Source organism: Ursus americanus, chromosome 17 (genome assembly GCF_024610735.1).
Source record: "Ursus americanus isolate L20-20 chromosome 17, mUrsAme1.1.p, whole genome shotgun sequence".
In the NCBI taxonomy this organism is placed as follows: Eukaryota; Metazoa; Chordata; class Mammalia; order Carnivora; family Ursidae; genus Ursus; species Ursus americanus.
In genome coordinates, this window is record NC_142143.1 from 51,807,295 (window position 1) to 51,832,800 (window position 25,506).

The window sequence follows — 25,506 nt, forward strand, 5'->3', positions numbered from 1 at the left end:
GGCACCTGAAGACATGAGTTTCAGTTCTGGCTCTATGACTTATAAACTTTGAACAAGTTACTAAACCTCTCTGAACCTCAGTTTCTAAAAGTGTAAAGTGTGACAGGTTTTCCTTGCCTATGCTTTTATGTGGTTATGAAGTTTATATGAGATAAGAGAAATCAGAAAAGAAATGTATTTTGCTATTCTGGACTCTTTGTAAAGTTAATACTTGGGTATTTTAGGGTATCAGTTGAGGAAAAAGATCTCATGCAGATCACAGTATGAAAAAAGTACTCAATTATTACAAATAAATTACACATGAGTGACTGTTGCAGAGGCTTATAGATGAAAGTTACCCTTATGCGTGCTTTTTCTCTCCGTTCTGGAACAGCAAGTCTTGTTAATATGACCTATATCTCTTGTAACTTGAAAAAGTACCTTTAAGACTTCAATCCCCTTATAAACAATATATTTTGGTAAAGCACTCATTTCCTATTTTGCACTCAATTTTTAATTTTCTCACATGTCCAATTTCTCCTCTTTTTAATGATAAATATATCCTATTTCCAATATATCTTACATAGGATTTTGAGAGAAGCTACATATGTATATTTAAGACATTCATTTTCCACCTATATCTGAGTCAATAAACAATATAATGCAAATTTGCTCATATATAAAAGTGCAAAGATATTATACTCCAAATTCTTACAGAAAGTTCAAGGCATGATTGTTATTTCATGGACTACAACATGGCATGAGAGGTGCACCTTTTATATTTACAGTTATTTTTTTAATGCCAACAAGTAGGAATAATCTGGGCCTTGGTATCATAGAAAAACTACACTACGGTAAAATGTTCATTTCCTTTGATTCTTTCCTTAAGAGTCAGAAAATTAAATTTAAAAAGGAAAAAGAAAAGCAAATAATTAAAAATGACAGAATTTAAGACCAAATATGTAAAGTTTCCCTTCTATGTAACATAAATTTGAAATACAATTTTTTGAAAAATGGGAAGACATATTACAAGACACACTGAACCCCCATTTGGTTTAATTAGAGTTAGTGACACACTCACACCTAACTTTGTTGTCTTTTGATGACAAAAAAATTCTTGAACTCCAAACTTTCATCTCTAGCATATTCTCTCTCCCTGTGCTAGACTGTGAGAAATCCTTTCCATAAATTCTCTTCCCAAACTGTGGTTTGGAACCACTTCCATGAAGATAACATTGTTGCAGTGAAACTCAGCAGTTAAAACCTGAAGCTCGAGAGGGTTCTTCTCCCTTCTGATCTGAGACACTATGAGGGCCCGAGATGAGTCATGCCTCACCCCTTTCTGAGGGGGGTTTCTTTTATAGCTCTTAATATACTTGCCAATTCTTTGATATGCTGGTCACTCTTTCAGCAAGAGAAGTAACTTCTGAGATGTTCCCCAGTCACTTAAGCTTCCTGACTTAAAGTGGGAGGTAGTTTCTGCTAAGCACTGAATGCTTGTGTCCTCCGGCCCTTCCTCCTGCAAATTCATATATTGAAGCTCCTAGTTCCCAGTGTAAGGGTATTAGGAGATGGGGCCTTTGGGAGGTATTAGGTCATGAGCGCAGGGCCCTGATGAATGGGATCAGTGCTGATATTATAAGAGACAGGAGAGAGAGGACCTCTCTCAGCCATGTGAGGATACAGTGAGAAGTCAGCTGTCTACACACAGGGAAGCAAGCTCTCACCAGATGCCAGACCTGCCTCTAGACGTGTCAGAAGTATTTGTTGCTTAGGCCAGCCAGTGTATTATCTTCTTGCTATAGCAGACAATAAGTAAGACATCCTCCTGGGTCTCCTCCTCAATATCCTTTTCCCTCTTCGCTTTCATATCTTTCTCTATTGGGTGATTTTATTTCCAAACTATCTAAAAGAATTAGATTATGACCTTTCCTTCTCCTATTTCCCCTCTCTTTTCCAGAGAAGATCTCAGTCTTACAGGAGAAAGCACAACCATCCAAACAAACCTGGTTTCATAAAGGAGCCATGCTGATTTTATGCCCCTGGCTTCCATTTAGTTTTCCACTTACACATGATCTGAAGTTGATGGTCTTAGGTTATTTTAGTAAAAATACCAGTATATTAATCTCCTCTCACTAAATGAACTGTTAATACAGGCCTTGAAATGGAACGTTAAGCTATATAAATATGTAAAGGACATGCTTCTTTCCCTCCTTAATGGCCCAGAATTTTCTTTAGAACATATAAACATAAGGTGTTGAATCCTGCAGTTTTTAATAGGTCTTGTTAATTCTGTCTTGGGACTAAAGTCCCAGTGAGTTAGATTTAAAAGAATTTAAAATACTAGCTACTTGTTGCTTTACTAGTTTAAAGAGTAGATGCTTTGACCACTTCCCTTTTCTGAAGTCATTTTCTGTTAGTGAAATACGTAATATCATGTCTGGGATGGGAAGCGAAGAACAACATTGTTGACTTCCCATCTGGCATATGATTAGTGTTCATTAATTTTAATTCAGTAAATGCTTATTGAACACCTACTCTGTGCCACATTCAGGAAATCTCAGAGAAAGCGAGTTCTAACAATACAGTTTGCTATCTGCCTGAGCACATGGGTGGGACAAAAGAGTTGTCTCAAGGTCTTAATTTTATTACCAGAAATAAACTTGATTCTGTCACGTATAATTAGACATGTGAAATCAAAGCCTATTCACATGAACTTGTCTTAATCAAAATAGGGAGGCGTTATTCAACAATTCTCTGTAAAGTGAATACTAATTCCTGTATTCCTTACAATATCTCTTTTTGGCTTTGTTTTCACATTTCTGATTGATCTTTTGTGGGCTCCAAGCCCTTGGACTGCCTTGCCTGAGGCTGTCTGTCAGGTAGTTACGGATCTGTAAGCAGTATTTTATGTAAGTAGTTTTCAAACAACTTATTGACCCTTTGATGTAAAAGTATGTTGAAAACTAAATATGTAAACTACTTTAACATAAATTCTCCCAAACTAAATCTTTTCCTCAAGCTTTAAGATTAAATTCTTAAACTTCCTAGAAAAAAAAATTATATGTCAGCTGTGCTCTTCATTATGAGAAAATGAAAGAACTCTTTGGAATGTTCCTAGGGGAAGCAGGTTTCAAGCCTTTGCTAAATATCTTAAATAAATAGGAAATAAATATATTTACTTCATCGAAGCTCATAAATACTGCATCACGTACAATGGCAACTTTAGTGAAAACCTCTTCTAAAGAGTTTCTGAATTACAGAGGAGCTTGAAACCTGATTTAAAAAAGGATAGAGAAATCTTGGCAAGCTTATTTTTGTAGGCCTAGAATTTAAGCTTAAACCTTTGGGCTCAAATATTTACATGGAAATGTAGACATTTTTAGCAGTCATTTATACCACTAGGTGTAACACACCTCTTGGTCTCAAATTCCCTATTTCCTAAGGGATATCCCAGTTCAAGAGGGATGAGAAAAAATCCAAACACACAGAAAAATTTTATGATCTTTATCGGTTGGTGAATGGCATGAAATTTCAAATTTCCATTTTTACTTATTTTATTAGCAACTATACCTATGCGCAAGTAAAAATTGCTAGTCTTCTTGACTTTTAATTGTAATTATTGTTAGCTCAATTATTTTGTTGGTTGTAGGTTATTTAGTAAAATCTATTTGTTTTTTTGTTATGAATATATAGTTGTGTTACAATATTTTTCCTAAAAGTTTTATTAATGACTTTAAAATACATATTTGTGGTTTATTTCTAAAATTCTTATCACTGAGGGTTTTGTTGTTTTTTCGAAATAGCAATATATGGAATGGAGGGGGATTGGTAATTTTTGCCTTGCCTGAGGCTAGGGTGTATGCGCGCGTGCGCGCACACACACACACAAATTTGACGCATGCCCTAGAAAGAAAAGCGGAAAAACAATGTCAGATTTCAAGTACAGTGATATTCTAAAATGTAAGCTACTTTACAAGAAGTCAGAAGTGTTTAATAAAACAAACCCTGAACATCTTCATTAATCAAGCCACGTGTGGCTGCCTGTGTTTGCAGCTGCATGACAAAAATACCTCAGCCCCCAACTTCTTTTTATCCTAACCCAGTTGGAGGTAGATGAGGCAGACTCTAGGCAAAGCTGTAAATCCTGTGAAATTTCTTTGCCCTCATTTTTCTGCCTTTCTTCTCCTCTGCACTGCCCACCCCCCCAACTCCCCTTGTCTTTCTATTTTTCTCAGGCTTCCTGCTCCTCAATCCCAAACAGGAAAGACTCTCATAATGACCCATTTATACCTGTTGATTGGCTGATTACAACTGAAGTGCCTTCACACTGAAGCATTACCTCAACCAGACTTCTATCTCTGACTGTAGGAGAGGTTGATTCCTTGTTAGAAAAGTTTTGTTTTCTTTTACGAACTGGTGAAGAGATTGTTTTTGGAGAGTAAAGTAGGGGGAGGCTCTTTGGAAGTTGGGAAATCACTGTTGTCCTAGTCAAGAAAATTTAATTTAGAGTTTATGATGTTTTCAGCTGTCCAAGCAGAGACGCTCTGCAGTAAGAACCTGGAGAAGAAAAATTGCCCTGGACACTTGGTAAAAATGGCAAGGAAGACTTTGTTCAAGACTGTGGCAAAAGGGTGGAAAGACTGAACTCTACTGAAATGAAAGGCAGGAGGATTTTTAAACATTGGGGTGAATTAGTGGAAAAGTATTAGAGGACGTTGTGGGGAGACTGGTCAAGGTGATTATCTGTGGTCACCTGTGTTTCCTAATTGGTGAATGTCAAAGTTAGTCTCCTACCCTCTCACAGGAGACTGGGAGACAGAGGTTCAATCTTCCTTGATGATTACATTTCAAAGGATGGCTCCAGGGTCTTTGAGGAAGATATTCTTGGGTTGTTAAAGGGGCAAGAGTCTGGGAGAAGATTTACTTCTCAAAAGGTCAGAGAAACAATCTACAATTGTGTGTTTTCTAAAGTAAGTGCTGTAAGAAAAGGGAGGTCAGAGGCATATAGTCTGGGCAAAGCCCGTCTCAAGTTTAGTCAAGCTGAGGAGAACCTTAAGGCTGTCTGGGTCAGCCACTTTCCACACTCTTTCCCTTTCCAACTCCACCTCCAAGATCTCCAGCCCACGGAAGGACATTGTGAAGTGTCTGGTTCTTACTGAATCTGACTGAAGTTGACCTGATATCCCTGCATTATTCGCTTCTTCCCTTTGTGATACATGTCCTGCCCTCGCAGAGGTATGCCTCTTGGCATTTATCCTACCTCAGAACCTTGTGTGCCTTCTCTCCTGATGTTAATCTAGTCTCTGCCATCTGTTCCATATGCCCTCTGGCTTACAATCACATACATTATGTTCTGGGGTACTTGACATTGTTTTCATTTGCATTTAATGATTTGACACATTGTAACTTTCTGTATTTGATGTCCTCAAACACACCTCTAAGCACAATGTTATTTATACCTCTGGTTATAAGGTTTTGACTCAAATCACCATAATATCGGGCAGCAGTCCCTTCATTAATAGAGATGTTGTCATATTGGGGAATAATATCTATAGTCACAAAATGAAGGAAAAGGGGACCTCAGAGATGCAGAGCAGGAGGAACCCGTGTAGCCCGGAAGCATCAAGGCCAGCAGATACAATCTAGGCTTTTCAGAGAAAGCATGTGGCTGATTTTTCAGAGTGCAAGCCCTGCGTGCAGGTAGGAAAACCTATCCCATGCTAACTGATTTTACTCTCTCCTAGGATTCTAGTCTCCCCCTAGGCCCAGTGGGAGAGTTCAGAGGACATAATGACGCAGAGGAGCACATTGTCACAAGCTGGATTTGCAGCCTAGAGTAAGGCCATAGTCAGCAAGGGCGGGCTGGAGCAGAATAGTTCAGGGGGAACGTTGGCAGCGGTTTTATGGTCCAGATTTTATGTTCCAGTTTGCGTCCAGACAGCTTCAGTTTACACCTATTATTCCAACATAATCCTTGATAGCAAATCCATTACTTTTAAAAGGGTCCTGATTTGGCTAATAAATTATATGGTCACGTGAGCTTGGTCACTCCAAGTACTGATCCCTTCCGAGGGTCCTCTACCAGTGTGAGGCGAAGGTGTGCCTCCTTATTCAATCTAGCTTCCAGATGTGCGATTATTGGATTAAATTAGCTCATTCTCTGTGTGTCTCTCACCCATGTACATACACCCACACCCACACACATACACACTACTACTCTAAGGGGGAAAATGTGCTTTTTAGACAGACTACCTAGTAAGCACATTTTAAGAAGAAAAACGTTGTCTTAACCACAACATGGTATGTAAAGGTCCCTGCTCACAGTGAACACAGAGCTTTACATTAGGATGCAATGCACAGTTCATTCTCCAGTGGGACTCACTGCTTTGTGTTTTCCGAAAACAGAGATGTGGTGGTGACCTTTTATTACAGAAAAATTGGCCAAAGCTTTGAAAACATAACTTTTTTTTTTCCTTTTTAACTGATCGCATTTTAAAGTCAGTTATCCTCTCCCATCAGTCTCTATAGGCAAAGGGTAACTGGTAAGTTGATTTATTTTCTTTCTTGGTCAACAAATTCTCAGAGGCAGATAGGGGGTGGATGGTGATACCAGAGGGTCATTCTTCTAGTTACAAGTGGACTTTGGTATTCATATTTCCCAAAAGTAGGAATTGAAGCTTAGAGCAATTATCTAATTTGTTCAACACACAGCTAAGAAGCCAGAGGATGGGGGCTCGAATCCAGGTTGATCCAATTCCACAGCCTGTGTCCTGAACCAGTCCCCTCCCTATACTACCATCCACCGTCATGGCTTGTTTAATGTGTATCTTCTCCAGGAGGGCCGGGACCTGAGCTTCCTTGTGTTTAGCATACCACAGGTATTTAATCAATATATGAATGATTGAAGTCATACAGCAAAGGAGAGGGAATAAGACTGAAACCTGGAGTCGGAGGGAGGCACAGTGTTAGATGTGAGAGACAAGGTCAAGGATGGTGGCAAGTGTCAGTGTATGTTCACAAGACATCAGGAGGACACCCACTGAGAGCCCTGGGTGAGAACCAGTCCAGCACTGGGAGATGGATATAATGAGGTAATAAGGTTCAAGAATGGGGGTTTGGTGGTAGAAGAGTTTGACAATTTTTCTGAGTAGTTTCCTTGCCCCTTAGAGACAGTGCAGGGCAGTGGTCAAGGTATGAGCTTCAAATTCAGTTCACTCTAAGGTTGAGCCCTCTAAAATATCTCTTCAAGTCCAGTAGAGAGGTAACCATTTTATATTCAGGATCCCATTTCATCCTCAAAACAGTTTTATGAGGTAGATACTGCTATTCCTTTTTTATGACGGAGGCACCTGAGAATTTGGAGTGAAATAACTTGAGCAAAATCATGCACAATAGGTCAGTTTTCCAGTTCTGGTCTGTCTGACCCTAGAGAATGAGCTCTGTCGGTTGCCTTTGTCCTCAGGAGGGACTTCATGAAAATGTTGTAACCACTGAGGTAAGAAGTTACCACCAATGCCAGCATCTCCCTCCCTCCTACTTCTCCGAAGGTTGCTAAGCAAAATTATCATTTCTGTCAGTAGCCAACAGATACTTCCTGTGGCCAGATGTTGCTGCAAGTGCTTTAGATATTTTAAGTCCTTAAAACAGTGCCATGAGGCAGGCACTGTGATTTTGCCTGATTTTACAGATGAGGGAACTGAGATGAGATCACAGAACTTGTCAAAGGTTATGCAGGAAGTAATTGGCAGATCCAGAATTTGAATCCAAACAGTCTGGCTCTAGAATTTGTGTTTTCAACTACTATGCAACTATTTGTTATCTACTGACACTTACAAAAAGGTTAACTTGCTGAGGACGAAATCCTTCAGTTAGCTACACTTAAAACCATTGCTCCCTATTGTACCTCTCCTCCTGATGAACGTTCTCACGAGGACAATAGGAGTCTCTGGACCGGGAATAACAATGATAATAAGAACAGCCGACAACCACTGAGCACGGTCTACGCGCTGGACACGGTGCTAAGAGTGTTACTTGCTCGTACTTACTTAATCTTCCCAACAATAACGTGAAGTAGGATGATTATTCTTGGTTTGCAGATGAGGAAACTGAAGCTTGAATGTGAATTCGCTCGGTCACACTGCTGGTAACAGCTGTGTAAAAGCTGGCATCTGTCCGATTTTCCCCTTGAAACCACCAGACGCTCTGCTGCCTCCCACAGAGGCTGCTTTAACTTTTGATTCATTAATGAGTTTTGCTGGGGGGCGTGCATTTTTCGCTGCCCAGGAGGGCGGGTTCCTGCACACGCTCACTTCACCCTCAGGAGAAAAAGGCCAAATTACCAAAAGAACAAAAGAACGCCAGAGACCCTTTCAAGAAAATAAATTCCTGGGATGCCACTTGGTCAGTATCCACTTAGTGCTACATTTCACACAATGTCTTGTAGGTTTGTGTTTTTTTTTTTTTTTTCCTAATCTGTATAAAGCTACACTTTATACACACCTGAGGACTGGATGCTTACGACCGTGGCCAAGGTTAATACTGAAAAGCTAAATGATATTTAGGAAACATTGTTTAAAAAAGCAAGGTAAGCGTTTTAGAAAGTTTTATATTAGAAGTGTTTCAATATAGGGTGTTGGATAGTATACGTACTATGATTAAATATGCACATATGTAAACAAAACAATCGGGTTTGGGATAGTATACGTGCTATGGTTAAATGTACACGTATGTAAACAAAATGCAAATATATAGCTTTCTGTATTGTTACTAAGGATGCACATAAAAGTATATAAATTTAAAACCAGAGGTAACTTGGAGATTATGTGGTCTAGGTCAGGAAACAGTGAGGCCAATGTTGCTGACTTCACTTGTCAACTTTCAGGCATCTTGCGAAATTCAAATTAAGCATCATCTTCTTTACAAATTATTTCCTACTCTTCTTTATAAATTATTTCCTATCTCCTTTCTCACGCCTGCCCCCAGTGGGTGGAATTGACTTTTTAAAAAAATCTTAGTACATTCCACAGCTCTTTGCATCATGTCCCGTTCATCACTCTATTTCCTTTTGTATACATGGTGCCATCCCTCTACGGCCGTCTAAGCTCCTTGAAAGCAGGAAGGGTTTTCCCTTTGGTTTTACGTTCTGCTGAGCCAGCACAATGCCTGGCACTGAGTCAGCGTTGGACGAAGCTTCAGTGTGTGAATGAGCTGGCAGAGCTCTCTTGGTTAGTTAGTAATGGAGCGCAATGAAGGTGTAGATTTTCCAACTCATTGACCAGTGATCCTCTCATTACACTTTGCGACTTCTCTATTCTAATTTGTATTTCACATCATTAATGAATTCGAAAGTCATTTTTTAAGAGGACATTTTCAGAAGCTATCGACAACAACAAAAAGCTTAATTGATAGGACATAAAATCCTTATCCGGTGAATGGGTAGTATGGCATGTAATTTCTCAGAGAGTGACTAGCATCTTCTAAAAACTAAAAGAAAGCCTCATCTAGTCTTCCTTAACAATTTGACTTAAGATTTATATCCTTTTGATCTAGAGTGACACTTAGAACCTGCATGTTCCACATTGAAATTGCTGAAGTGCAGAGGAAAGATCATCTAAATGTGCTTTTCATGTCAATCACTGGGAACAAAGCAAATCTTCCATGTGTGAAAAAGATTTTGTTGGAAGGCAAAGATTTTGTTCATTCTTGAACGATGCTGATTTCTTCTGTTTATAGGTGTCTTGCTGGCTTGAAAGAATACCCCAGATGTAGAAAACCTGTTAGTATACAGTAGGGTATTACGAATCTGCAAAATTAGATATAGGAAACAGTAAAGGTAGTCCTTGCGTTAGGGGATAATCATCTCCTAACATTAAATGACTTTTGTGCCTCTGTCCCTCTAGATTTGTACATAGCACACCAGAGAATACATTTTTTAGAGAGAAAAAGATGCTTAGAGATCCTTTGAAGTTTGTAGTTGAGGAAACTAATGTCCAAGTAAGTAAAGTTGTTTTTCAGAGAATTGTCCTGACCAATTTGGGACTAAAATCAAGGTCTTCTAGGGGCAGAGTACAATATCCTACTACTCGGATGAGTAAGCTTTCATGGATTATGTTAGAAGTTTCTTCTATTATGTAAAAATGCTACTGGTTGAGATACTTGTAGCTAACATCACACTTTTTTTCTTTACTACATATTAAATCTTATGTCATATATGGCTAACTTCCTTATTTTACAGAAGATACATTAATTGTGACTTAGGGAGATTGACCAATTTACCAAACATTAAATAGTCAGTTTGTGGTAGTACTAGAAATAGAAGCTAGTGGTTTCCACCTCCCAGTCCAGGGCTCATTGAGTGCATCTCTCCTCCTGAAACCCTACTTGGCTCCCCGGTGGAACAAATTAAGCACATAAACACAGGCAGCCACAAAATAGCAAGGTCAAATGTTCTTACAATTTCTAGTAAGTTCATCTAAGCCTGGACTTGGAAAAATGATTAAATTTACTGTTTTTTTTTTCTCTTTTGAGAACCCTTGTAGTAAACCATTTATTTATTCATTTATTCATCAAGCATATTGATTTTTCTATTATGGATCTCAAACTGTGCCTCAAGCTGGGGATTCAGAGATGAATAATCATGATTTGGGTCTCACAATTTAGTAGAGGGAAATAGAGATATAAAAGTAAATATAGAAAACCGTTACAGGTATTGCAGAATAAGTCATAAAATGTTAATCAGAGGACAGAGGGGTTCAGTCTACCTGAGGGGTTGATTAACAGATTCATAAAGTGTTGTGATGTTCTGAATTTGAAAGATGGGGTAGATGTTTCCTGGAGGTAAAAAGTGGGCCAGGATTGAAAAGTGACAGGGAGCCTGAGCAAAGATATAATAAGATTCTAAAGAGAGTTTATAGGATCTTAGTGGGGTATACAAGAGTGCCTAGGAAATTGAGGCTGGAAATGTCAGAAATGGGCCAGTGGAAGGATGCTTGTGCTATGCCAAAACTGTGAATTTATCCCACAAAAAATGAAGAGCTAGGAATGGTTTATACCCTCGGCTTAATTCTAGGAAGATCTACCATAGTAGAATGCATGTGTGTGTGTGTGTGTGTGTGTGTGTGTGTGTGTGTGTATAAGGGAACATGCTAGCAAATAGGGAGACCAGTCCGGGCCCCTCGTGGTTGTGCAAGGAAAAGATGCTGAAGATGCCTAAGCTAAGTCAGTGTAAGTGAAGTTGTGGAGGACACAGAAATCGAGGACGAGTTCAGAGGTACAATGAGAGGAATGTGGTGAACAGAGATGTGGGCGTTAGGTAATCGAAGTGACACTGAACTGGAAATTAAGAGAGCTGAGTTCTAATTATGAATCTTCCATTCTCTAGCTCTTGATCTTGAATTAGTGAAAATTATAGATGTTTTCTAACCATCAATTTCCTTTTTGTAAAATGGCAAGGTAGGGTTTTATCTCTATTAGTCTTTAAGTCTCTACAAATTGATGATTCTCTCTTAGATACCTGCAATACAATAAATAGATTCATGGGTCTAAGTAAGGTTGCCTTAGCCTCCATAATAATTATATCTAACATTTATTCTTCATCAAATATAAGCATCGTTATGAATGTTGATTCAGTGGATCGTCATCGCAACCCTTTACGGTAGATGATATTATAATTGTCATTTTACAGATGGGGAGCTGAAGCATAGAGAGTTGAAATAATTTTTTCAGATCCTATCTTTTTGTTCTCTCTGTATCAGTCCGTTCAGGCTGCTGTAACAAAATACTGGAGACTGGGTGGCCCTATAACAAGAGAAATTTATTTCTCACAGTTCCGGAGGCTGGAAGTCCAAGGTCAGGGAGCCAGCATAGTACAGTGAGGACCCTCGTTTAGGCTGCTGACTTCACACTGTATCCTCACATTGCAGAAGGGGTGAGCAAGCTCTCAGGGACCTCTTCCGTATCAGCAGTAAACTTAATCACCTTTCAAAGGTACTACCTCTTAATATCATCACCTTGGGCATTCGGTTTTTAACATTTATTTGAATTTTGCAGGGTCATACACATTCTGACCATAGCACTGCTCTTTTTATTCACTGTATAAATTCCCTTAAGAAGCATTTGGACTATACCTGACTCCTTCCTAGGTCCATTAATAGGAATATTATTGCATATTCATCAATACTTGCTATTGTAACAGATACACCTCTAAATGTCATTGACTCAACACAGCTTATTTCTTGGGCGTGTGAAACCAATTATTGTCAGAGGCTGGATTTCTCCTTGATACAGTCATTCAGGGATCCAAGCTGATGGTGATTCTTCAGGGTCACCTTTGGCACGGACATCTGTCTGAAAGAGGAAGAGGGAGAGGGGCTGATACAGTAGGAGGTTTTTATAGGCCTGGTCCTAAAGAAATACAACTCGCTTCTGCCTACCTTCCATGTGTCACATGCAAGAAAGAGTAGAAAATGTAGTCCAATTGTATGCCCCGAAGAAAAGAAAAAGGAGGCTTGGTGAATAGTTAGGCACTCTCTTTGGGAGCTGGGATTTGAGCCTAGACCATCGGGCCTCAGAATCCCCACCCAAACCACTGTGCTCTATCACCTTTCGGACTTGATTGCTCTCATGGAATCGATGGTAATTAAATAGTTTTGTACGTAAAGCAATATAAGGATGGAGGTTGACTTTATAGTGCATATTATTTCTGTGTAGTTAAGATTTGTGACTTCATACAGACAAGAAATATATTCTAAAATATAAATTTTAGAAACTCCCTTCTCTGTTTCTCATCAAGTTCAGTGACTTAATGAAGTTAATTTATGTTACTTTGAAGTTCAAAAATCTTTTACTTTGACTCTCGTTTTCTGGTAGGTCTAATATATTGTACCCATTATAATGAAACTTAATCATTTCATAAACTCACAGAATTTTAGAATTGGAAGGAACTTTCAACTCTAAATTAATGCTAAAACTAGTCTGATTTCTTCATTTTGCAGAAGAGGAAAGATACCCAGAGACCTTAATGACTTACTCCGTAGTACACTCTTCAGGGACAGAGAACTATGCAGGAGAGCCCAAATACCCCAGCTTTCTTTTTACGGCTTTTTCCGCTCACCATGTCATTTTCCTCAAGAAGCACTTGGGCTGCACTGCCCTCCCTCCAAGGGACACTTACAGGAATCTGATTAATCATAAAAGAACAGCATGACTCTTACAGTTTATAGGAATTGGGGATGTTCTGATTCTTCACATTTTTTCTGTGTATGTAATTTGGGATTAAGGAGAAAATCTGCTTTTAAACCTTTGACATTAGAAACATTTTAAAAAGCACAGTAGACATTTTCCTGTCTGAGTAATTTGAGATGGCCTCGGGGTCATCACTGGAAATGTCACTTTTCACTCCGAGGGAAATGTACAAAGTGCAACTGTTGGATCGTGCATTTCCTGGATCCTACTTTGAAGGTAGAAACTTGTCTCCTGGTCTTAAAAGTGGTGACAGAAATACTTCTGCCTGATAATTAGCTTTTGTTAAGAATAACTTTAATTTTTAAAAAAAGGAGAAATACTGCATTCAGCACATTTTTGGGTCAAAGTACAGAGACGTCATCGAATTACCTCAGGAAAAAACAGGTTCATTGAAACCCAGTGTATAAAATACTTCATGAATTCTGGAAAACATCAGGAAGACCTGAGGAAGGGCAAACACCAGGGCAGCGTGTGGGACTCCCTCCTCTCTTACCTCTGACATCTCTTTGTATCTGCTCCGCGTCCCATCACCAGGAGACATAGACCCATCTCTCCACGAGTCACCTGACTTCTAATGCCACGTGCCCATTTCCACGTGGCAATTCTGTGCCTTTTGGTTCCAATTTCCAGACAGGTGGATTTGATTTGTCCAGTTCCTGTTTTTCAGAGCAGGTATTAAAAGCAAATGTTCTGGTAGTTTAAAAGGGACCACCATTCCATGAGATTTGCTTTCTTCTCTCTCTTCTACCTCAATTCTCATTTAGGATGAGGATGGAGAAGATGTTCATGATTGAGCTGAGTGGCAAGGAGTTTAAAATTCTCTCAAGAGTGAGTCTTCTGTTCTGCCTCTTTCTCGTAAAACAGACTGGGGGACATCCTCTGGTTGAGAGCTGACTTTTGTCAATGGAGACTGTACCATTCATTATTTATTAGGGTTATTATCCTTTAGTGCCCATCTTTTTTTCCTCCACTGACTTTATTTTTTTCATATAAATTGGAGCAGTTTGAGAAAACAGGCTTTGTAAAAATGTCATCGGCACTTGGCTATTTCCTCTCTGATCGTTTTGACTTCATAAATTACGTGAACTTTTGAAATTTCATTGAGCCCTTTAAATAACCATTTCTTTTAATTAGATTGCTTCAGCATGAAAGTCTAAAACTGTGCCCTATTTTCTCATTCTAATGAATTAAAGTGAGAAATTAGCTGTCTCAAAAAGTTTTTGTTTCAGCACATTTTTCCCATTCAAAGTGATTTCCAGCAACCTGAATCCACTAACTAGCTTGCATTTCAGATGTCTATTGGTGCATGTACGTGATGCCTTATTTCTGCTTAGAAGGTGTAATGCAGACTCTCTGGGGAGCTAGTCAAGCTGGGTAAAACCATTAAATAGGAGTGTACGGAGACAAACAAAATTTTAGAATCAATGAGACAAATCAGAATACAAATAAAAACTGAAATCTAACGGAAAGGAATCCCAGTAGGAACAAATTCACAACTTGATGCTGAATCTACTCTCTTCTGTAGTTTAAGTGTCAAATTAAATATTTTTTTATATGCACCTCATGTCAACACAAGTATGTATACAGATTTTTTGAAATATGAAATTAGAACTTTTAGAAAATGTAGACATTTTCCCTAGCATCTATGTCTTTGTAACTTGTATATGTTCCATCGTTTTGTATTCACTAATTACATTAATAGTAAAAACAAAGAGAATTAATATTTAAGTAATGCTACAATTTAAAAGCAGTTTCATATGCTTGGCATATAGTGAATATTCAATAAATGGTAGCAATTATCATTATTTTATACACCGTTTCCAGAGTGAATGAATGATTCATATGTACAGAATGTGATATGCATAGCTTTGTCCTCTTATTAACCTAAGGCCAGCAACCATTCCTCAAGGTGAAATGATCTGCATAAATATTATTCTACTGTGTACCAGTTTTTCATACCTATGTATTTATAGTTGGTTCACAGGTGATGGATAAAATGTGATCATATTAACACATGTATAAACATACATGTACATATATAATTATAATTATGTACATGGGCATATCGTTTTTAAAAATCTATGCAAGCATATGAACCAAATGTTATTTAATTCAGATTTTCTCCCCCTCTGGAGAAATTACTTTCAGTCAGTGAAAAAAGCAGTTGAAAACAACAAACGTGTTGTTAAAATGCCTTATAGGACTTCATGCCAGAATATACCAGTCACAATAGCTTTAGAAAAGTTTCAGAAATCTTGAGACATGGTTTAGGAGGCTGCCTTAAGAGGCAGTATTGTAACGCCATGTTTCTGGGGGCTCTTGAGGGCTAATGGTCCTATTGCTGAAATGAGACATGGGGTAATAATGGAAGGCCACAATTAGAGCTGGGTAAAACTCGGTATCCCCATCTTTATAAGAATTAAGCCTCTGTGTCTCTAGCGTCCTTTTACAAAGATGTAGGAGGCAACCCTTGGTGTTTATACATCACACCCAGGGGGGACAAAAGAGAAGAACAGAAGAAAGGTGGGTTTTGTTGGTTTGTTCATGACTTGGGAATTGTGACATGAAGAAAATTGTTTGTTCTTTTTTCATTTAAATCTTCTCCAGGGGGTCTTGCATCATTTTAATATGATGTTAAGTGTCTGTGAAGCCTATTTTGTTAATTTAGAAAGCCCTAATATTTGATTAGGTTCGTTTATCAAGAGCTCTGTCTGAATCTGTATAGAGAATTGTAGTAACTGCTGGAATTTCCTACCGTCTCATTAACCTTTTAAAGGAAAACCACAGGAATTAGTTTTACCTTCTTAAATTGCTTGTTTACCATTTATTAAACACATACCACATGCTGAACAGTTTACATGAAAAATTAGTCTTTGTCTACAAGAATCTGGTTATCCTAAGAAGTTAAGATACACAGACAAATTAAGAAAACTATACATATGTAAACATATGCCATGCTTAGGTGAACTAAATTCTGCTAGAAGATTAATTCCTCGGTTTTGAGGTATCTTGTTTCACTTGCATATATCAAAACATACTGAAGTCAATATTCTTCCTACCCATGACTTCAAACACTTTGAGGATAATATTACCCATCCATCTACTTACCTATCATCTGTTCTATTTTAAAAAGGTTAATTATCCCTCTCATTCCTCCACAAAAAAGCTTTATAACTTCAGTTTTAATAAGAACTGAGGCCGAGTTTTTTTTTTTTTTTTTTTACTAAGTCCCATTTTTCACCAGGAAACTCAACCTGTATGTCTGTACATTTTCTTTTCTTCCTTCAATGAAGAGAAAGGTCACGACAGCAAAGCCTGTGTCTGTCAGGCTTGTTCTTCCTGGTCAGCTTTATTATTAATCTCTTCACATTTAGTACCATGTGCTATGAAGGGGAGGACATGTCTGTCAGTCTTCCCAGTGCAGCTCCTACTTTATCCTCCTCTTCATTATACCATATGGGCATCATTCTTCCTTTCTCCTCGAACAAGAAAGCATACTTTCTTCACCAGAGTCCTCACATACCAAACTTAGCCGAAGTAATTAACCAATTGTGGAATAACTCTTTGCAGTCCTTTAAATTATATAATATATAAACATTTTCCTTTATTATTATTATTTTTTTTAAAGATTTTACTTATTTGTCAGAGAGAAAGGGAGAGCACAAGCAGGGGGAGCAGCATACAGAGGGAGAAGCAGGCTCCCTGCTGAGCAAGAAGTCTGATGTGGGACTGGATCCCAGGACCCTGGGATCATGACCTGAGCCAAAAGCAGACGCTTAACTGACTGAGCTACACAGACATCCCCAATATTTTCCTTTAAATATTCATTTTCATTGACTCACACAAGCTAGGATGATATATTTAGAGATATCATGCTTCACTGGCTTATCCTCCAATTAATGCATTTGGAAAAAATATATCCTACTGAACAATCTAGGAAGGAGTATAAAGTACTACTACGTCCTCAGGTTGGGCTAAGTTTTGAAGCAGTAACGAAAAGCACCTCAAAATTTTAGAGGCTTGTAAGAGCTTCAGGCTTATTTCTCATTCATAGGTGCACCATGGTTGGTGGGAACTTGCCTCATATCTCTTCACTTGAAAACTCAGGTCGATACAGCTTCCACTGTCAAGAACATACTTGGTTGCTTGGGTTGGTGGGGAGAAATGTGGTGAATTACACACTAGGTCTTAAAGCAGCCACACCAATTGATATCCTTTGCTTTTGCTCGTAAGTGACGTCTATTACCTTAGCTTTCCTTTAAACACAATATTACCATGTGTCCAGAAGGGAGAGAGCCAGAAATATTTAGCAAACAGCACTAATGTTTATCAAAGACTACCGCAACTGCTTTATCCTTTTATATTTCTTGCCAAGCAAGGTTGACATGAATTTTGATATTGGCATTGGGAAGGGGAAACCAGATACAGAGTTTCCACCTGTCCATTCCTTTCCAATGTGTGATAAAATCTCCTTCTAACAAATAGTAAAATGGCCTTTGTGGGTGCTGAAATAGTGCCTCTCCTCCCAGGGGAGAGGTCAGTGCATTGTCCCTGTGTGCTCCTGGCTGCTGTCGTACTGTGGAAGAAAACAGAACCCTCTGGAAGAGAACAGAACCCTTGCCACTTCAGGCTGTCCCCAAGCCATCTCAGCTCAGTGCTGGGCTGAACAGCATCAGTATCTGAAGAAGCCCCAATAATCTCTTGTCTCCAGCCTGGTTTCCACCCAAAGACTAGTAGACTGACCTCATGACCTACATCTTTCTTTCCCTAAATCACTCTCAGAAGTCCAAGCATCCCAAATAATCCTCAGGGAGATGTTCATCTCCATTCTTCAATCATCAGAGAGATGTTCATCTCCGTCTGCTCTGACATCCCACACCTTCTTCCATCCTCTGCTGTTTGGTGCGTACCAGCCAAGCCCCTGCAGGCGATCCTACTGTTCCTTCCCAGGAAATCTACTTTGCCTCTTTCTGAGATACCTATTTTATATCTTCTTTGTTCTCTTCAGACATCTCTCATATTGCATAGCAAGATCAGGTGAAGTCAGATAAGAAACTACATCTTCTCACCACCTAATCCGTTCACACCCACCAGCCTCTGCGGCTACACATCCCACCTTCACTCTTGTTGAAATAGATTATTTCTGCATCAATTTATTGTCAACCCCCCAAGTGCCCTGAATCTCAATTCTATTTTCCTTCTCAAGAATATGCTTTTGTAATTACCCATTTTCTTTCCTATATTGTGCCTTTCTTTACCAGATCATTCTAGCAAGAAAGTGTGCCTTTATGGCATTCATTAAAAAAGATTCCCTTGACACCATGCTTCATTCCAGCTATTGCTCACTTCCTTCTTCCCTTAACAAAAGCTTCTTGGGAGAAATTTGTATAATTGCACAGTTTTAAGTCCCATCCTCCAATAAACTTACTTTAATCATGCTTTTATTTTCACATCATGCCACTGAAATGATTTTTATTGTGATCAAATGCTAACAATAGTTAACACAGAGGGCCGACTATGAGGCAGGCAGTGCTCTAAATACTTCATACCCATGAACTCATTTCATCCTTAAACCAACTCTATAAAGATGGTGCTATTAATATCCCCCTTTTAGAAAGTAAAAAAAAAAATGCTACTCAGAGATATGAAATAATTTGCCCAAGGCCACAGAGCTGTTAGGAGGAGCTCAGTTGAACCCAGTTTTTCTGGTTTTGAAGGCTATGCTCTTAATTAGTACATGATCTTACTTTTTAGTGGACAGTGATTTCTGTTTATTAAACCTTTCAGCAGCACTCGCCACAGCTGATTGATCCCCTCCTTCTTGAAACATCTTTCCATGCTTTCATCCCATGTTCTTTTTTATCTTACCTCATGTGCTGTTCTTGCAGGTCTCTATTGCTGGCAACCTTTCCATGGTAATTTGGTTTAGTCTGTGCCTTTAAATATCACCTATCAGCCTGGATTTCTTAGGTGTGTATCTGCAGCCCAAATCTCTTCCCTAAGCTCCACGTCATAAATGTCGCTGCCTGACTTACATCTCTACTTGGGTGCCTTGTAATAGTCTCAAATTTAACACTGACACACACACAACTACAGATAGTTTAACCCAACCCAGCTGTTGCCAAACTCCCTGTTCCCAGGCCCTCTCTATTTGCCAGAACCACCACCACCACCACCACCCACACACAAACACGGCTCATGTATAATTAGCTTCAGGTGTACAATATAATGACTCAACAATATAATCAGTGCTCATCATGATCAGTGTGCTCTTCACCTGTTTTATCCACCCCCCCCACCCACCTACCTCCCCTCTGGCAAACCCCAGTTTGTAGAACCACCCACTTCTAATTGCTCAGGACAAGCTGAGGAGTAATTCTAACTCCTCCTTCCCACAGAGCTCACGTCCAATCTAATAGCAAGTCAAACCAGCTCTACAGGGGAATATTCCTAACCCGCTACTTCTCCTCAGCTCTGCTGCTGTTAGTATAGCCCAAGTCCTATCCTTTATTCCCTAGGCTCCTGCAACCTCTTCATAACTGGTCTCCCTCATCCCACTCTTGCTTCTTCAATCCATTCTCTAAAGAACAGTTTGAGCAAACTTCTAAAGCATTTAATACGATGATACCATATCCACCTAGAGTATTTCCCTCATGACATGAGTAAAATCCAGTCCCTTTATTACAGCATACCAGCCCCTACTCCATCTTCCCACATTTCTGAACACAGTTCCTTAGACCTCTCAATTGTTCAACCACACCGTCGCCACACCGGTCATCTTGCTGTCCTGGGAACACACGACACATTTCCCCATTTCAGTTCTCTGTCATTTGCTGCTCCTTCTCTTTGGAATGTTCTTCCTTTCTTAGATCCTCATAACAGATGCTTCCCTCTCGTCACTCAGGTCATCCTTCAGACTACCTCACAGAGGTCCTCTCGGACACTCACAAAAATACACTTTCCTTCTCTGTTTGATTACTCTCCCCTTACTCTACTGCAGTTCCTTCAAGGAGCTTCTTAATCATTAACAGGTATTTATGATTTGTTTTCTACGCAGGAATATGAGCTCTCTGAGGGCAGGCTCTATGTCCCTACTTTTCATCGTTACATCCCCCAGTACTCAGAACCATACTTGAAGTGTGGTATTCACTCAATTAAAATGTGATTAAGTGAAGTGCAGTGCAAAAGTCAGCATATTGACTTGTATGACATAATGTGAAGCATTCAATAAATTAAACAAAACTGAATCATAAGAAAATATTTTCTAGAGCACAAGAGGAAGGAGGGCTGACTCAAGTTTTTAAATTTCAGAGATAGCCTTGTGTTTGAGTCAAACACAGAGAAATCCCCGTTTGTATCTACAGTGGCAGGAAAATCTTTGTGGCATTGGAAATGGTATATTTCTTGAAAGTTCTTTTGAGGATCCCATGTCAAAGCCATATGATATACCCAAGTTTCTTGGTCTCGCATGGAGGGATGGACAATATGTGTGATTTGTTCTCTTACAAGAAAAATCTAAGCATGCTGTCTAACCTGAGTTACTGCATAGTGATACTCATCCCCCAGGGGAAGAGTAATATAAATACATAATATAGTGATCTCATTTACAAAATGGGCTTCGATATGTTTATAACATTAAACAACTTCAGATCTGGTTTTTACATCACATTTTTTAAAATTTCTGAAAGCACAGTGTTTCAATGGATGTTTGATTTTCAGCTTTTTATTTTTAGCAGACAAAACTTCTGCTTTATTGTTTCAAAGTAGGGTTAATACTTTGAAGATGAAATGCTGCAAAAAAAAAATGAAGGCAAACTAGAACCCTATCATAATATGATAAGTGAGGCCTATAAGTCTCAAGCCCCCAAACCATTTGGGAGCCTTACTGCCAGGTTAACGGTCTGGGTGGGGGAGCCTCACAGCTTATTGGATGGGGCTCCCAAGCTAGATATAAACCCATCCACATTCTGGCTACAGTTGTTGTTACTGGTGGCAGTTGTTCCCTCAAGGCAAAATGGAAAGGAAAGGTTTTTGGGAAACTAGTTGGGACTTCCAGGAAAATGGCAGCAGTTTCAAGAATTCCCAATTAGTTCATTCCCAGGGAAACTGGGCAGAATAATATTGAGGAGATGGGTTCCACCCTTTACCTCCTTGCTTCCTGAAAAGAGGTTCCCGGTCCGGCTTTTGCACTCACCCCTAGAAGAACAATGTAACCTAACCCTCCCCCAACCCACCACTTTGAGAAGAGGTCTGCTCTTAGCCCCACTGCAGGGCACCTTTCTTTGATTAACGTGATGGACAAAAAAGTCATATGCAAATAAGTATGTTTTTGATAGCATCACACACTGTCTCTTTATTTCAGACTGTTCTAACGGCTCATTCTAATCTGGTCACTAATTGTTCCTGCTTCACCAGGCCTTTCCTGACAGAAATGGTCCTTGCACATTTAGAAAAGAAATCAAATCTGCATTATGGAGTCAGCATCATTGTATTTCTAGTTTCATGCATGGTGGCTCCCTTATAGAGCTATATGTAACGTACTGCTAATTAAAAAGAGGGGGAGAAGCCAAAGCTTTCTCAATGTTGTCTTATTATCTCGTTTTTGTTTGTGCAGCTCATCATGTTAAAACGGGCACCTGCGAGGTGGTGGCACTCCACAGATGCTGTAATAAGAACAAGATAGAAGAGCGATCACAGACCGTCAAGTGCTCCTGCTTCCCCGGGCAGGTGGCAGGCACCACGCGAGCTGCTCCGTCTTGTGTCGATGGTGCGACCTCCTCCATTGCTCATTGTGCTCAGTAGCTGGGGGCTGGTTACAGCTGGAACTCCACTATAATGCTGTTGACCGTGGTCAGTCCTGAGGGGCCACCCCAAAAATCATGTGGTTGACGAGAGATTATTTGGGGGGGGCACGCTGAAATCTAAAATCCTCTGGAAGGAGGTCTAAGACCTTACGCAGTTTTGTAAAAAAAAGGCGTTCTAGTGAGGTTCCAACAAGTCCATGTGCTTCTTACTTTGATACCATGAAATACTGATTTACCGGTGGAGGGCGCGCGCGGGTGTAAATTAATTGGGAAAGGAGAGATGAAAATGGAGGATTAAACAGTATGGTGACCTAATCCCATGGATGGTTCTTAAGAATGAAAAAATAAGCGCCATATAAATGAGTGAATTTGTAGTTGTACAGTGAATTCACATGAAATATTGATTTTTATGGAGATCATCAAAATAATTTTATTGGACGGTTCACCTAATTACAATAGGACACACATCTTTGTATGGGTCTATTTAATTAATGTTACCATAAATAATAACGTAAGTATTCCTATTAGTATGGCTCATTCCTTGTGATGATGGCTACTGCCCACAGTAAAAACAAAACCCCAAAAACACATTAACGCTAATATCCTCCTCATTTTAGCCTACTTGTGGGAAGTATCACATTACTTCTAAAATATTGGCTCTAAACTGGTAATAGGTTAATTTTCTTATCTTTAGGTAGATCAGGGTATGCATGTCTATATGAGTTTCTTCCCAATATATTCGTTTTCATAAAGCCTGTATATTCACATGAAAAAAATCCTTCCACAATGTGCCTCTAATTAACAATACTATTTGTGAAGAGGGTAGAGTGTTCTCACCACGGTAAGCTAAAATTGAAAACAAACATTATTTTAGAGAGTCTAGAAAGATTTTAGAGGAGCATGCTTCAAAACCCAGTCTAACCAGTGGTGGGAAAAACTGTTCCTCTTTGTGCACCCAGAAGATGAATGCCCAAACAGAAACCACTGCACTGATCGCTTTTTATCTCCTGTAGCTTCAATCGTGGAACAGAAATGGTGGTGCCACATGCAGCCCTGTCTTGAGGGAGAGGAATGTAAAGTTCTTCCGGATCGGAAAGGATGGAGCTGTTCCTCTGGGAATAAAGTGAAAACAACCAGGGTAAGTGGACAGCCAGCTTGGGAAAGCAACAATGTCTCTGAATTTATAGAGCGTGGGCATGCGCAGGAACATCGTTTAAGTGATGCTTGTACCGTGGAAAGTATAGTTTTCCATACTCTACCCCCCATTGTCTTCCTAATTCATTTTTTCATAGCACATTTTTATTTTACTCAGAATAGCATCTTCTATAGATTGCCATCACCTGTCATGTTATTTAATAAATCAATGTTGTGTATTCCTTCATGAGATACTGACAGGAATGTGAAACCCCCTGCGGATGCATGTTACATGATGAGAAAGTGACCCCAAATCCCTTATTCTTTAATGGACAGTAATTTGAATATATTCTGGGGGGAAAATTTATTTTATACATGACTCGATACAATTTCCCAACTAAGAGTCTTTCGTTTTTATGAAAGTAATTATTTTGATCTCCCTGGTTTCTGGGTCAATAAATGGTTTTCTTAATGGTAAACTTTGTAATGAGTTACCGAGAGGAGTTTCTAAATCTCAGGGTCAATATGAAAAGACTACTCTTCAGACAATGATGTAGTTCAGCTTGCAATGATTGCTGGGACAGGGGAGAGAAAAGAAAAATGGTTAGCTTTATTCTTTGATTTCCTAATTAGCTCCATGGATATTCTGGACTGGCAGAATTTAAATTTTCTGTAGAATCAGCAAACAAAAGTACCGTCTTGTTTTGCTATTTGCTTTTAGGGGAAAGCAGACTATTGATTAGAATTGGATAACTGGGGACTAGATAAGAATAATGATATGATATTTTATAAAAAGTAACATAAAAGCAGAGACTGGTTAATGTACCATATTGTTTAATAAAAGCAGTTTTTTTTTTAAACCTCTCTGGACATATTCAAGAGGATTATTTTTAAATCCTATCAGATATATAATCCAGTCCATTGAATAACATGTTTAGTGCATTGGCTGTTCAAACATACACAAAAGTAACTAATAGCATAAATAAAAACTATATTTTGTCAAATTATTCATGATTCTATTTGTTGGCTAAATGCTGATATACTTTTCCAAAACCTACAGAGTGCATGATCAGTTAATTAGAATAATTGTATTATTCAGCACATGATATAAACCACACTGATTTGTTAAAAACATCCTGGCAATATAAAATAAGTTATTTATAGCATGAAAATATTTCCTTCCCTAACACTATAAATTCTTAGTCCAAATAGCACTCATGGAAATTCACTGAAGAAAGATTTGAGATTCTGAAGCAAATTAAAAAAAAAAAATCGCACTCTGTGACCACACTCTTTTTTATTACTTCAGTGGACATGAGGAAACTAACATTTATTGGATACTTAAAACATATGCCATAAACCGAACAAAGTACTTCATGTGAATGAGCTCATTTAATCCTCTTAACAGCCCAGTGAGGAAGATAATATTATCTCCTCTTTACAGATGAGTAAACCGAAGTTTCAAAACCCTCAATGACTTTCCAAGGTCATACAGCTAATGAACAGGGAAGCCAGGGTTCAAACGGAGCAGTCTCATTCCAGAACCTAATCTCTTAACCTGTCGTTTAAACTAGATAATTTAACTTATTCTTAAGGAATAGTGAAGAGAGCTTCCTGTCATTCTATTCATATTAGGTAGACCTTTAAAATTATCTTTAACTTTCTGGATCACTGAAATGAAAAGGTCAAGACCATGTGATCGAAATTCCCACAGTAAGCTGTGTTAGAAGGGCTGCTTCACTCCCTGCTGTGCCTTAGTCTCAGCGGTCCAAACTTAAAATTTGGTCTCAGCAATTCTTCCCATTTAACCGGTTTTCGTCTTGTAATTAAACAAGATGGATGAGAGGCTGAGAACTTGGCAAGTGGGGAAGACCGTATCTAGATCCTCCAGTTCATTTTCGTTATAAAGGGTTAGGCCACATAGAGTATATTGTGCGTCCTCTTTTTATTTCATCTCTTTTAAGATTCCTTCTAACTCGGAGGCTGTGATTCTCATTTAAAGTAAGGAAAAATCATCATCTATAAGATCAGTGATCCTGAAAGACGGAGTTTCTTGAATACAATCAACGTAAATTGCTATCTTTGTTTTTCTTCACAAGAAAAAGATTGCTGGTGAGAAGGAAGCTATGTAGACATGTCCAACAAAGGGACATCACGGTATTCCAAATGGTTAGGCAAAATGATGGGCAGTTGTGAGTGTCTTTTGGTTTACAAAAGAATTACAAAAAGAATTTGGCTCAATTTCCCCGAGGCGTCAAAAAACAGTTTCTGAGGTCATCAGGTTATTGTTCTGCTCTCTCCACTGAAATAGTACCAAAAAAGTAGAGGAGACACAAATTTTTGA

General features: G+C 38.9%; 1 protein-coding gene across 3 annotated transcripts in view; it reads left to right on the plus strand.

The window, feature by feature from the left end:
• The window catches only part of TAFA2 (TAFA chemokine like family member 2), a 356,451-nt gene that overhangs the window by 289,464 nt on the left and 41,481 nt on the right, over positions 1-25,506 (plus strand). For all 3 annotated transcript variants that reach the window (XM_087869006.1, XM_087869007.1, XM_045789699.2), the window contains 2 exons: positions 21,839-21,991; positions 23,042-23,166. In XM_087869006.1, the coding sequence (XP_087725132.1) occupies positions 21,839-21,991; positions 23,042-23,166 (278 nt within the window). The remainder of the gene's footprint in view (positions 1-21,838; positions 21,992-23,041; positions 23,167-25,506) is intronic.